General features: G+C 35.1%; 1 protein-coding gene across 10 annotated transcripts in view; it reads left to right on the top strand.

Annotated features, from left to right (window-relative positions):
* LOC142344422 (transmembrane protein 94-like) overlaps nucleotides 1–15,012 on the top strand; it is a 138,476-nt gene that overhangs the window by 95,919 nt on the left and 27,545 nt on the right. For 9 of the 10 annotated variants that reach the window (XM_075396049.1, XM_075396042.1, XM_075396043.1 and 6 more), the window contains 4 exons: nucleotides 2,339–2,440; nucleotides 6,433–6,627; nucleotides 7,554–7,936; nucleotides 8,425–8,448. In XM_075396049.1, coding sequence (XP_075252164.1) covers nucleotides 2,339–2,440; nucleotides 6,433–6,627; nucleotides 7,554–7,936; nucleotides 8,425–8,448 — 704 coding nt within the window. The remainder of the gene's footprint in view (nucleotides 1–2,338; nucleotides 2,441–6,432; nucleotides 6,628–7,553; nucleotides 7,937–8,424; nucleotides 8,449–15,012) is intronic. The other variant, XM_075396046.1, reaches the window with a different exon arrangement.

The raw sequence follows: 15,012 nt of genomic DNA, 5'->3' as shown, positions 1-15,012 counted from the left end.
TAGTATCTTTTTTAAAAAAAAACTGATACGTGAGGTTGTACTTGTTTTTTGTTTTCGTGTTTTTGTTCTAAGTTACTTAGTCTATGAAATTTTGAGCTGCTACGGAGGCTGACAGTCGAGTTTAGTTGGTTCAGTTTTTGGATTGTAATTCAAGATTTGTCCTGATTTGTTTTTAGTTCATTCTTTCTTTCTATCAGTTTTTTTTTGTTTTACCTCGACTTCTAACTCGACTTCTTTAGTGTCGACTTCTAACTCACCTTACTCAATGTTACAACCGAATGTCATTTAGAGTTCATTTTACACGAGTACGCTCAAAGTAAAAAAAAACGAAATAAAAGAAAGCGTGATAATGCAGTAACGCCCTGAGCTAAGACGTATTGTTTGAATTAAGTTATCAACGTTCCATAGAGTATTTGGATAATCGGAATTAGTAAGCCTATTGTCTTCCAGTTTAGAGGCTGAGTTCACCATATTTATCGAATTGAATTGACCTGCTGGCCAAATTATAAAACTTTTTGACATCTAGAAAAAAATAGGCTGTCGTCAATTTTTCTATTTTTTTCCAACTGCTCCAATCCCGAAGTCGGTCTGTTGGAGTCAACGGCGGCTATTTGCGGGCAATCTATCGGCTATGTTTACTAATTGAAGTAGAGCACGTGTGAATCTATAACAGATGTGAATTTGTCGCGAGTTATTAATTGCTCTTCACTGTTGCACTAGGCCTTGATCTCTGCTTTTGAATTTTGCTTACTCAACGTCTGAACTTATTCAATCTTGATTGGACCTAAGTTTAAAAATGGTTTGTAATAATTGGAGATTAGTCATATGAACAAGTTCTGTCGCTATAAGTTGGTTAAAAATTTCAAATCGGATCATGTTAAATGCTTCCTGTATTTGTCTTCAAACAAAATGTTTTAATGAATTTTCTTCGAAATGATCCTTTCCAAGGTTATAAATTGACTTTATTGAGTAGAGTTTTTAAGTCCCCTTTTTGAACTCATTTTGAAACGTATTAAACAAAATATCGAGCTCTATGATGTATTTATCTATTCAGTTTATATAACTAGGCAGCTGACTGTAATATTTGAATATTTCAAGTTATTTGTAGTTTTTCAAACTTTATAATTTAATTTTTATTAGAACTTTAGTAAAAAAACAATCAGAAATTTCTTTTGTCTTTTTCCTTATTTTTGCTTAAAAAATTTGGAATTTTTAAGGAACACCATTAAATACCGAATGTAAGGGAATGCAATTTGGTCAAATGGGGATAAAAGAATGTGAGATCGCATTTGATCACATTCGCCAGTTACTTGTAGTTGGGTTTCGGAAAAAAACCTACAGAAAGCCCTGACTTAATTTTAGATAGAAAATAAGCCCCCACGGAAATAAAATTATATTTGTAGCTTATAAATGAAAATGAGTTTTTCTTTTTTTTGGTGCAGTTCTGCTTTTAAGAGTTACTGAATGTGAGATAATGGCATACGAAAAAAATAAGAGACCTTCAATTTGATCACACTTGATGGCTGTTATTGTTTATTGTGAAGTGGTTCTATGTTTTGTTATTGTGGGCATAAACAAGCGATTATTCTGATTATCATAATGCACTTAAACTGTCTAGACATTTAATATTGTCTGTTGCTCTTTTTGTTCACAATTTGATGCTGATTGACATTTGATCAATTTTGGCACAATTTTATTCTGTTCACAAAACAATAAGCAGTGATATACGTGCTGGTTTTCATTTTAAAAAATGATTTCACGCGCATACGTGAGTTTTGTTAGCATTTAATTTGAGAATGAATCGGTTGTTTAATATGCGAATTTGATTATTTAGGGGTGTTTTTCGGTTCTGGTTTTTGGGGTCAATTTTCGTTTTCGGTTTGAAAGATTGCTTTGGTGCTGGTGCAAAAATGTAGCTAACTAGACCGAGATATTGTTTATATTTTTTAACTATGATATGCGTATTTAATGATTTTTAAAAGTTTCTTTCAAAAAGTAAGCACTGTTTTCCGACTTGAGTCATGTGACAGAAGTAAAGGACTATTTTGTTTGATAAAGTGATGTTTATTTCAATTTTTATATTAACGAAATCAGTGATACTTACGCATAGTTATGTTATCAGAAAGATAGATGGATATTTGTGACATAAACTGGAATTAAAGCAGTTTGTCATTAATTGAAGCTAATCCTGAAAAATCTTAAAAATTATGTTTTTTATCAATTTTTTTAAGCTGATGGAGAATGTTTTCAATTCGCTCGCTATTTACTTGCCTGTAAACTGTATGTAATTTTATTGAGTTGTGACTTTGTTGATATTGATGATGTTGACTGTTTGCAGATCTACATTTTGATACCTCTGGTTCCTCTCCTCTTTCCCGTCCTCTGGCTAATGTGGACTGGCCTCACTACTGCATCACTTCTGGCCTCTTGCCAACAACAGGTTAGTCGGTCAACACTCAAATATTTTTGGCATTTTAAAAGTTGCATCTTGTTCGCTTTTGACGCCAATAGTTTTAACCTTTGGTGAAAATCTGAAGTTTTCACACTTCAAATTTCATTTTATTCTGTTTTGATTGCTTTTTGGTCAATTTAAGAATGCTTTCCTTGAATATTTTTTTGAAAACGTCTAAAACTGTTTTGATTTTTTTTTATCAGAAATTATCTTCTTCTAGCTTCTTTTTTTAATTGTTCTCAAATTGATTTTTTTATCTGACGCATTTAACATTTTATCCTCAAAAAAGGCATGAACAAGTAAAGCCCGGAGGGCATTAAGTGGCTGAGTAGCTCTCATAGAGCCTTACTCGAAGTAGGGAATCACATTGAGCCCCAATCTCTTAGTTGAAGTCTGACGCCCCTCAACCCCTACTCTCCTCCACCTGGCGATTTGAGCCCACCTGCTTGTCCTGCACCAGTACTCCCGCCCCTCCCTCGCATTCAACCCCTAACCCCGCCCACTTGACCTTTTACCCCCCCCCCCCCAAGAGCCCAAATCCGCTCACACCCACCCCCTAATGCTAGCATCCGTCAGCTCCATCTGGGTACTCCCATTTTTAACTCCAGCAAGACTCATGAAGATGGTAGGTTTTCAAAATGGTAATATAAATATCTTGAAAAATTTATATTTATTTGAATTAATTATTGGATCTATTTTGCCCCCCCCCCCCCCCACAGCTTAATTGGCATATCAGTTTTGCGCCCTCCAAGTACACGTGCTAAATTTTGCTTACTAACATGTTATATAACAACGCAGAAATTTTAATTGGGGGCATAAAAACACTGATGGGGGGAACAGAATAGATCCCAATTATTGTAATCGTATGTGTCTTAGCAAAAAAATTTGAGCAGTTTTCCGAGTGACGCTTTCACTCAAGACGTTTTAACTTCTTACTCTTGTAATCTAAATTTCTCCCTCATTCGCAATACTAGGCAGTTGCACTGAATTGGTGGAAGTCAACTACTAAAAGTTAAGTGAAAAGAGTAGCAAAATTGATTTCATTTGTTCAATCAAAGTCTTGTTAGTCGTCTAAAATTAGCTCCATTAACATCTTTTTGAGGCTTCTGTGAAATTATCCAGGCTACTATTCACTCCCCTGTTAAAAGTTACATATAAATTCTTCGTCGTTGGCGTGTTTATGGTTTTTTGTCGAATGGCTAATCGGACATAAAGGTACAATGTTTCAAAGTATAGCTTTGAACCTGTTCTGTCAAGCTTATATTGTAAAGATAAGTTTATTGCTCTCCAGTGTAAAAAATATGAAGAATTGCAATATTCAAATGTTTATTTCAATTATTGAGATTTTTAGAGCAAGGCGCTCAAAGTGCTCAATTCAACGCTGTACTTCCAAGATGGACAACAATTGTTGGCCATAAGACTCACTGAAACTGTTTGTTTGGTAGTCTCAAACGTAATTTTTTTCATTAGTCTCAAACGTAATTTGTAGCAATTATATTAGTCCTGTGGTTGTGGTTTGTTAATGAGATTTTTGCTTGACCTATTTTTAGTCTGATCTTTTAATCTTTTCTTCCTTTAAAACAGGATAAACAGGTAAATCCCGGACTTCATTAAGTGGCGGAGCAGCTAGAGTCTTTCTAGTACTTAAGTATGCGATCCACCAAATCTGTATTAAGGACAAATTTGATGGTGTGAAGGGCGGTTCTTAATGTAAAACCTCATCCTACGTCTTTCTCCTATCCCTCCTCCGTCTTTCTTTTGAGAATCAAACTTTAAATTTACTTTGATTTTTATAAGCTGTAAGGTAAGCGAAGTTATATTGCGGTACTCGTGGTTATCTTCATTACAATTCTATTATGTTTTTCTCAAAAAAAAGACAAATCTGCTCTCACATTTTAAAAAGAAATTTATGTCAATGAAAATCAAATTGTATTAGGTTTTTGGTACGCTTAAATGTAAAGCAAAAGAAACAGCCAGTTTTTAAGTTTGATTTTTTGAAACTGCGTTTGAAATCTAGTGACAAAATGTTGTATGAGCAAGTTTTTGATTTGGAGCGAGAATTTTCGTTCACGTGTCGCATCTTTTTGTCACTACCTAGGCAATTGAAGCTTAGTTTTTAATCACTTAATTTTGTCAGAACAGTTTTTAATTATTTTTCTTATTTTAAAATTACCCTCAAACGAAATTTGTGGCAATTATATCAGACATGTGGTCTTTTTCAATGAGATTTGTTGCTTGACAGATTTTTTGTTTGATCCTTTTAACTTTTCGTCTTCAAAAACAGAATAAACAGCAGGCAAATCGTTGAGAGCATTAAGTGGCTGATCAGGTCTTTTAGAGCCGTACGCCTTACTGGTCTCTATCTCTGCAATTCATCGAAACTGTTGAGGAGACAATTTTTTGGAGCGAAGGGTGGTTCTTGATCTTGATGACTTAACACTTATAGTAAGATCTGTAGGTTACTACTGTAGGTTACATCTGTAGGTTCTTAATATTATAGGAGATTTTTTGAACCAATTATAAGAAAAGGGTTATTTTGTCTGTGAGTTACTCTTTACTTTCAAATTCGAATATTTTGTGAGTTTGCAATTTCTAGATTAAAGTTTTTTGTAAAGCTAGGTATGGAGCCTTGAGGTACCTTATTGAAAAGAAGTTAAGTGATCCCTTTTCCATGGCAGGATCGAGTTTTTTGGAAACTATTTCATCTGTGTTAGAGGCTTCTGTTTGCTCTGTTTTCAGGGACTTACTTTTTCTCATTATTGTGGAAGCTTTTTTATTTTTGAAGATGGCTTAGGTCTTTGAGCTTTTCTGCAATTAGTTTTTGAGATTTTTTACAACTAGGTTTTTGAGGTTTTTTTGTACAATTTGGTGTTTGAGGTTTTCTTACGATGAGATTTTGTTTTGGGTTTATTTTCTCAGTCCTACTGGCTATGTTTTTTTAAATCGTCTGGTCTATGAATTTATTTAGGTTGTTCTTTAACCTTTTGTAGTTAAGGTGTTCAAAGTTTCGCCGTCTTGAAAACTTTTCACTCGTTTATCATTGTCGGAAAGTTTTGAGATACAAGTCTTTCAAAAAGTTGATTAAAAATAAATTGATTTTGACCAGCACAAGATAATATTTTTGATTAAAGAACACATGTCATTTTTGAGACATAGTTAGCTTTCAATTGTTCAAATGTTGAAGACGTACCCTTGATAACACATGTTGCAAAAGTTATTTTGAACATCGCCTAAAGAGCGTTTGCACTGCACACTTGACATTGAACACGAATATTTTTCATACTTTAACAGTAGAATTGTTGTCCAAATCGAAATCTATAGCTTTTGTAGTGAGAGCATTCCGTATTCCACCGATGCTACCTAATGTGTACAGAATGTTTCTGAAGTGCATATAACTGAATTTCTGAGTCGGACCAGAACAAAGTTGAAATTGTGGAAACTGTATGAAAATATAATCGGACGATGCTATAGTATTGACTATTTTTAATGAAAACATGGAATGTCGAGATGAATGCGAATCAACTCAGCTTTGAATTTAGATAGAGTTATTGAAAATATGACCCCCCAAAAATGCGGTTAAATTTAAAATCCTGACTATCTAATATGAAAAATTCGATGGATACGAAAACTCTATTTTGATTCCTAAAATTGAAAAACTGCATTCTCACGACCTGCCAGTTGTAAGAACTGTTGTGATAGTAATGTGCTTATGGAAACTCATTTTGGATCTGCTCTGCCCCCCCCCCAGTGTTTTTATGGACCACAGTTACAAATTATGCATTGTTCTATAGCAGGTTTACTATGTAAAAAATTGGCACGTGCCAAAATCGGCCGGGGCGTAAAAGATAAATGCCCATTAAGCTGCGCGGGGGGGGGGGGGGGGGGAACAGGATAGATCCTACATTTTAAATCACTTTTGTAGATCAATTTTAGTGGTTGTGTTGAGTTGACGTAATGGGTTGCATTGTTGTTCCCTATAGGGTTCTGTGTCGCGTGGAGAAGCAGTGTCCGGTAGTTGGTACCACTTCAAGTTCTCCTGGCGACACTTCATCTCTATCATCAGTGGAATGTCCCCCAGTCTCTCAAGGACATCCAACCTACTCTATGGACTGGGATCCACCACAATATTCAGTGTAGTAGACAAGAGGGGAGTCCTCTCCTGGCCCAACCCAAAGGTCAGTCACCCAAAATGATCATTCTCTCATACAAACTATTTCCGGATCTATTCTGTTTTGGCTCCCCAGTGGCTTAGTTGGCTTATATCTTTTAGCCCCCCCCCCAGGCGCACGTGCTATTTTTTTTACATAGTAACGTGTTATATAGCAACATATAATTTGCAACTGGGGCGTAAAAAACACGGGGGAGGGGAGGGGGGCAAAACAGAGTAGATCCCTATTTTATTTCAGAGCTCTCACAATCTATTTTAAGAATTTCGAACGTGATCATTCGAAAAATCGAATCTAAACGGTTTCGCCCCCCCCCCCTCCTCCTTTTGCCTTTTGCTTTTTCTGTCCACTTACGCATTATGTGTTGTGTTGCCATACAGCATGTTACTATTTAAAAAACAGCACTTGCGACTGAGGAGCGTATAAGTTGTATGCCCACTAAACCGGGGAGTTATTGAAGCAGAATAGATGCGAAATAGATGAAATGTTTTCTCAAGTGCCCTAGCAAGGTTTACACGCCCTAGCAAGAATTCGGATCTATTCCCCCCCCCCCCCCCCCAGCTTAGTAAGCATAAATTTTTTATGACCCCCAGACGCACGTGCTATTTTCTTACATAGTAATGTGCTATATAACATCATATAATTTGTAACGGGGGGTCATAAAAAACACTTGGGGGGGGACAGAATAGATCCAAGAATTCGTATATTTTGTTTGAGGGTGTGGTCGAATATGAATAGATTATTGACTTCGTGTATATAGATTATAGATTATTGACTTCAACCCCTTCACCTAACGGAAGTGGTTGAAATGGGCTATAATGAGAAAAAACTTCTCCGCCAGCCTACTACATTCCGATCAGCGCCCAGAAACCCCTTAATCTTCCCTGTCACTTAATAGGAAGAGCTAAAACATGGAAAAAAAATCTGTTTTCCAGGTCGAACGCGTCTTTTTTATCCGACCAGTGGAACAACCGGACGACACTGTGTCCCCTGCCGAGTCGACCTCGGGAAGACCTCCGAACTCGGACGACCGGGGAGGTGGGGGTGGAGATGGAGGCAACGACTCGGACACTGGAAGCATGAACGCTGTCTACGTTCCAGAAGTGATGGATCTCTCGTGCGATCATAACGAGAGCTTTTTTGTCCACTTCGATGACGAGAGATGGCAACAGCATCTGCCATCTTTGAAGCCTCTGGGACTCAACATACTCCTGAATACATGCAATGAATATGTTGAGGATTCTTACACCAAGTTTGCAGATCACTTGCTCTGTGTGAGCTCTCTTGAGAACCACTCGATTGCGGTCGTCAATAGAAGGTACGTGATCTTAGCTACAAAAAAGGGTTTCTGTAAAAGCATATCAAAAGTAGCAATAAAAGCTGACTAAAACCTCAACGGGAATCAATGATGCAAAAAATGACCCAAGATAAAGAGGGATTTTTTACAGCAAATGATCAAAAAGGGGACATTTAATGCTAATTCCAAAAATTTTTAACTTGGTTCGTGAATTAACGCCATATTTTCCTTCAATATTACAATACCGATTCCTTGGCTTCTGGTACTAAACATGAGGCATATGCCCAGCTACTTCAATCTGGGTGTATATGTGACACAACACACAATAAGTTAGAAAAATTGTGTTTTGTCCGAAACGCGCTGCAATTTCCAAAAGTTCAAAGTTTTCTTGAAAATTATTGTGGTAACTGAAGAAAGAGTAACTGAGCTTGTTAGATAAAGCAGAATTAGGATTTATATCAGGTACAAGTAATTGAAATTATCATGTTCATATTTGTCACTTTGTATAGCTGGACGCGTGCTCTTCAAAGCAGGTTTGTATACACCATGAATCTGTTAAGAGTAATAATTCAGTTTACTTCTTTCAACAGCCGCATAATCTAGTAGCGACAGTTACTGCGCTTGTCTTGGTTTTTCATTGCCCCTTAAACAAAGTTTGTAGTAATTATTCTGATAGTCTTTTTCAAAGTGTCATTTTTTGGACCAATTTCCTCTCACTTTTTTGTTTGTTTTGACTCTTCGTCCCAGAATTTTTTGCACCCATAAAAAAATTGTTCAGGTTGGAGCCCCTGATTAAATCGCCCCGCCTGTCGTTCTAGAGCTATTTTGTCCGACGTTGGTTGGTTTATGTTTCTGCTTCATTACGATTAGTTGTAATTTCAGACAAATAAGTGTGAATGTTCACAAATTAAAAAAAAAACATTTCGGATTCTAACTTTTTTTAATTTTTGATTTCCTGTTAATATCTTAGTACGTATTCGTTTCTTTGGTCCCAAGTTGTTTATAGTAATGACAGTAACAACAAAAGTAGACCAGCTATCTTTTTGAGAATTTTAACCCAACTTCTTATCGATTGTAAGCGATTGCTGCAAAATATTTTTTCATGTAATGAACTGAATATATTTGTTTTGGTCTCAAGGACAAAAGTGCGCAGCAGTGTTTTTAATGCTAGTTTCATCTAAATTGACATATGTCAGCGTTCAGAAAGGTCTCGTGCGAGCAATATTTTTATGTTGGTTTTTGAGGTAGATGTTCTCTTAATGCCAATTTAAATGCTATTTTTTTGATTTTCTGAGTTATGGTGACTCTTCTTCTGCCTGCTTGGGCCGTAATATTCAATTGGACTGTTGGTCGAGTCAAGGATTTTTACGTTTTTCATTCAACCCTTCTGATTGTTTCCCAGGAATTGTGCTGCTATTTTTAACTAACCAAATTGTTTCGATTTTATTGGTCCGGTATTTTTCGAAAGTCTGTTACTTTTTGTTGCCAATGAGAAGTCACCTTTCGAGTAGTGATTTTAATCACACTTGATTTTAAAGTGTAGTTAAAAGGTGAGTAGTTCAAGGGCGTAAAGTTCAAGGGCCAAACTGCTTTAAAAGTGGAATGAGAAGTTGATGTTTGAACAAATATTCTCTTTTCACGTGCGGCAATTTCACTTATGTTTTCAATAATATTTATCCTCGAATGGTACAAATGTTTATATATTTGTTCAAATAATGTTTAATATATGCAATTGTTACCATTTGCAATGGGCAGCGTATAATTTCGATGACTTTAACTCTATTTGGTTGCCTGAAATTTCACTTTGTTTTTGAGTTTTGCCCCTATCTGTTGTCGTATTTGTTGTCTTATCTTTAACTATCATTAAAGACAAGTCAGTTCGGCATTATAGTTAGGGAAAGGACAATTGACATTCCTGATGTCTTTCAGTTCATAACGTTTGCTTTATATACAATACAGATATTACAATAAAATACATGTTTTAAGAAAATGTTTTTGAGTTTTGTGAGTATCGTCTGTTGGGCTTTGCGAGTATTTGTTTTACTTGCTGTTGTCTTATCAATAAATATCATTATGGACATTTCTCATAGTTTGCTTTTGAGAATAGTTTGCTTTTGTCAATTCTCATTTGACACATTGTCTTCAGGAAATAATATCGAATTTTTGAGTTTTGCAAGTTTTTGCTGTTCATTTCGTTTTCAATTCAGAGTTATCGCTTTCCCTGACTAATACGCGGCTTGTTTTTCAAAATAAAAATTAGTGAGGTTTTTAGTTTTGCCTGCATATCTTTTACTTATTGCTATCTTATATTTCAGTCTCGTTGTTGACAGGTCTCATCGGTTGATATTGAGCGTTAAGTTGCTTGCAATACTTGTTTTTTGTCCGTAGTTATTGTCTTCTTTGACTTTTCTATGTGTTTTCAGAAAGTATTTGCGATTTATTGAGTTCTTCGAAAATTGGATGTATTTTTGTTTTAGGAATTAGTCTCAATAATAACTAGTGTCATTGGTTTTTTTGAAATTTAATAGGATCAAATACTCGTTTCTGCCTTTGCACTCCGTTATATGATTTTGACACGCTCTTTTCGAAAAATGAAAGTTAGTCTCGCATGTTTTTGTTGTTTTTCTGGCGGTCTTATCGCTTAGTCTCAAAAATAACGGTTGTTATCGCCCCTATTTAGTGTGGCATTGTTTTAGATTTTTTGGTTTTTGCCTATGTCTATTGTGTCACGGGCTGTGTTGATTGTTCTAGTTTCTTTTCTGTAAAAATTTTGATTGTCAGTTTATTAAATTTTCCAATTCTTTGGATTGTAATTCAGGATTTGATCTGCTTTGTTTTTAACTTAGTCGAACAAAAGAAAAATTTTATTGCTTTATCTTAGGCCATAGCTTGTTCAAGATTTTGCATGAAATGGCTTTTAACTTCTCTAGGCTAGTTGTACTGCTCTCGTGTTTTCTCAAAGTGATTTTAAGGAACAGGTATTCGGCAAAGCGAACAAAAATGACAGAGGAAAATACAAACGGGATGAAGCCCAGTTTTAGATGCCCGGTATTTAAGCTCTGTTGTAATCAGGCTGAGATAACAGGTCTCATTTTTATTTATATGGATACTAGTCCCTGTATCTTCTCATGAAGAAACAGGAGTATATCTAACTACATTACCCAATCAAAATAGAACGTACTTTAAAAATCTTTTGTGAAAAAATGATTTTTTTCTGTTCTTTCAATCCCAATCGTGGTTATGTGAATGTATGGCGACTATTTTTCGGTAATATGACGGGTACATTTGTTAACGTGATTTTTGTTTACGTGATATTTTTTTGCGGTTTTTGCTATTCGTGTTTCATTTGTTATTCGTTATCAGGTAAGATAATGAACCATTAAATTGTAAACTATTAGTATGCGTCCTGTGACTTCATGTTTTACTCGATGAGTTCAGGTTGAATCGATATACAAACCTTATGTGCAATTGCTTTTTACCATTGGTTTGTTTTTATATGTTCAAAGCTTAGTGCATAGAAGTTTTCTTCGAGTATTTATCAGGAGCTGTTTATCATCAACGTTAATTTTAAAATGAATCATGTCGTACCTGGATCAGTGTTTTATTTAGCAATGCTCTATAACAAGATCTCTCTCTCTCTCTCACTTTTTTCTCTTAAAATGATCTTCAATTTTGATTGTCAATTGTGACCTTGACTCATTGTCTTTACAATCTTTGTTGTCCCTTTTTGCAGTCCATGTGTGCTTTTTTAGAACAAAATGTATCAAGTTTTTAGAACAAAATGTATCAACAAAATGTAACAAAATATATCAAGTTCCATGGGCCACTGAGACATGGAGAAATGTACTAGTCTCACATTTAAGACTTGATAAATATACTTGATTGCATTCTAAGTTATCTCATTTAGATAATATTATGCTAAATAGTCGTTCTGGTAGTATCAACATTAGGATAAAATATTGGGTATATTTTGGGTATTTTTTCTCATTACTTATTTTTTCTGACACCGCCGCCAACCACCGCCATCAAAATAGTTATTTTCTGGTTTTCCTCCACTTTTTGGAACAATTAAAGATATTTCAAGTGGGCCTGTTGCGGCTGTTTTCTGGCAATTTGCTGGTTTTGTTCATATGCGTTATGGAATCTGACAACATGAAGCAATACACAGAATGGAAATTTGGAACATACGCTTATCGACCTCTTTAATTTCTCAATAAATTTCATGGGCGAAACAATTAAGACCTTAATATGATGTGTTAAATATTGGATATATAGGTTTCAATTACAATTAATATATAGTGGCCTCCTTGTTAATTTGTTGTTCTGCACGCCTAAAGAAGTGAAGACAATATCGATGATGTGGAAAATAGACTTAACGTTGTCATCGCTTTCAATGTTTTGGAACTGTTTCCAACCCCACCCCCCACGTCTCGACCCTCCATCATCTCACTGATAAATTAACGACCACCCGTAATTAGTAATTTTCAACCTTGTATCCGTTAATATTATTGTTATGGGAAATTCTCAAGGCTAATGAAAAAGAACGCATCAGTTTGTTCACGTAGCCTAATGAAAACTTAAAGATAAAGGAAACAGATCTAAAGTTATTTTTATTTTTGTCCAATAGACAGATTGTTTTGACAGATGCTTCAAGCGACAATGAACTCATATAATTGATCGTCAATTTTGACCGTGACTCATTGTCTTTACAATCTTTGTTGTCCCTTTTTGCAGTCCATGTGTGCTTTTTTAGAACAAAATGTATCAAGTTTTTAGAACAAAATGTATCAACAAAATGTAACAAAATATGTCAAGTTCCATGGGCCACTGAGACATGGAGAAATGTACTAGTCTCACATTTAAGACTTGATAAATATACTTGATTGCATTCTAAGTTATCTCATTTAGATAATATTATGCTAAATAGTCGTTCTGGTAGTATCAACATTAGGATAAATTATTGGGTATATTTTTGGGTATTTTTTCTCATTACGTATTTTTCTGACACCAACGCCAACCACCGCCATCAAAATAGTTATTTTCTGGTTTTCCTCCACTTTTTGGAAAAATTTAAGATATTTCAAGTGGGCCTCTTGCGGCTGTTTTCTGGCAATTTGCTGGTTCTGTTCATATGCGTTATGGAATCTGGCAACATGAAGCAATACACAGAATGGAAATTTGGAACATACGCCTATCAACCTCTTTAATTTCTTCTCAATAAATTTCATGGACGAAACAATTAAGACCTTAATATGATGTGTTAAATATTGGATATATAGATTTCAATTACAATCAATATATAGTGGCCTCCTTGTTAATATGTTGTTCTGCACGCCTAAAGAAGTGAAGACAATATCGATGATGTGGAAAATAAACTTAACGTTGTCATCGCTTTCAATGTTTTGGAACTGTTTCCAACCCCACCCCCAACGTCTCGACCCTCCATCATCTCACTGATAAATTAACGACCACCCGTAATTAGTAATTTTCAACCTTGTAACCGTTAATATTATTGTTATGGGGATTTCTCAAGGCTAATGAAAAAGAACGCATCAGTTTGTTCACGTAGCCTAATGAAAACTTTGTTGATAAAGAAAAAGGAAACAGATCTAAAGTTATTTTTATTTTTGTCCAATAGACAGATTGTTTTGACAGATGCTTCAAGCGACAATGAACTCATATAATTGCAGCAACCAGTTGGAATTTGATATCATTTTCTGTTCTCTTAAATGTGTCAAGTTAACTTTTCAACTGTCGCATCTTTCCAACCGATTCTAAAGCCCAAAATTAGTACAACGCCATCATGCCACGTCAGCGGAAGACAAATGTAGTCTAAATTTGACAGCGAAATGAAACTAGCGTTTTATCAAAATTTTTAGGCAAATATGCGGCAACCGTTTGAGTCGTGCGCTTTATCATTTGAAATTATAAGACCCGAAAGCCTTGGGGTGGAACTTTGTGCCGGGGAACTTTTTTGAAAAGGCGCCTACGGTCCATTTTTATCTTTTGAGTAGAGAATTGAAAGTGGTATCTTTCGAAAGCTCATAGAACCGAGTAGATCGGGTGATGTAAAAGAAAACTAGGTCTATTATTCTTTTTAATGGCCGCCGCCAGCCTCTCAAGGGCTATTATTTGGGTGCTCTCCTTTTTTGCGACTCGAAGATGAGTATTTGTTTTCTTAAGTTTTTTTAGCGGAAGTACTATTCGTTCAGACGGCGTTTTGACCAAGAAGCGAAAGGGTAAAATTGACGTGTGGACTTATTTTGTATGAGCGAGAGAAGTGTATTCGATCATGCGCTTCGATCATTGATGAATTTTCGGATTTGAAAGGTGTTTTTTGAGAGAATGCTTTATATAGATAACCATTTTTAGCCGTTCTTCCGTCCCATTGGCCCAGCTTTTTCGCCTATATTTTAATTTTTTAGGAAATAATTTTTAATAGAAGCTGTTTTGATATGTGAACCTCTCAAATTGATATCACAGGGTTTTTCAATTCATTTTCAAATGAATTCAAATTCATTTCCAAATTTCCAATTTTCAAATTCATTTTTGGCTTTTTCATTTAATTTGCTTTTTTTTGGATCTTAAAGAGGATGTTCTTTCAAGAATCAGCTCAGTGCACATGGCAATTTACCTTTGATATTTCGTGATTTGAGTGCCTTTTTATAACGTGAGGTGTTTTTGTTTTATTTTATAGAATTGTTCACATGAATGCCCGATTTTGGCATTTCTTTGTCGAGTTTTACTGGTTTTTTGTTTTTTTTTGATATGCTAACAGAGAAGTTCTTTTTTTCTGTCAGTGATACTAACTTTTTTTACGGATAATTGAAAATGTTGTGGCTAAAATTTTTCGTGAGTGCAATTTTGAAAATCTTTTGGACAAATTTATTCAAAATTTTTTTATTGTTTCCAATCTGTGAACCATGTTTCACTTGTTTTCATGTTACATTCTAATTTATACAGGAGGATAGTTATGTACTTTTATGCTAAATAAGGAATTTTTTTAAATTTGATTTTAAACTTTCGAAAGTCTTTAGTCTTAAAGTTTTAGTCTGTTTGTTTTTCGATGTGTTTTTGTTTCTGTCCTTATTCTCCGC

Source organism: Convolutriloba macropyga, chromosome 8 (genome assembly GCF_964194025.1).
Source record: "Convolutriloba macropyga chromosome 8, txConMacr16.3, whole genome shotgun sequence".
NCBI lineage: Eukaryota > Metazoa > Xenacoelomorpha > Acoela > Convolutidae > Convolutriloba > Convolutriloba macropyga.
This window is presented reverse-complemented; position numbering and strand designations above follow the sequence as displayed.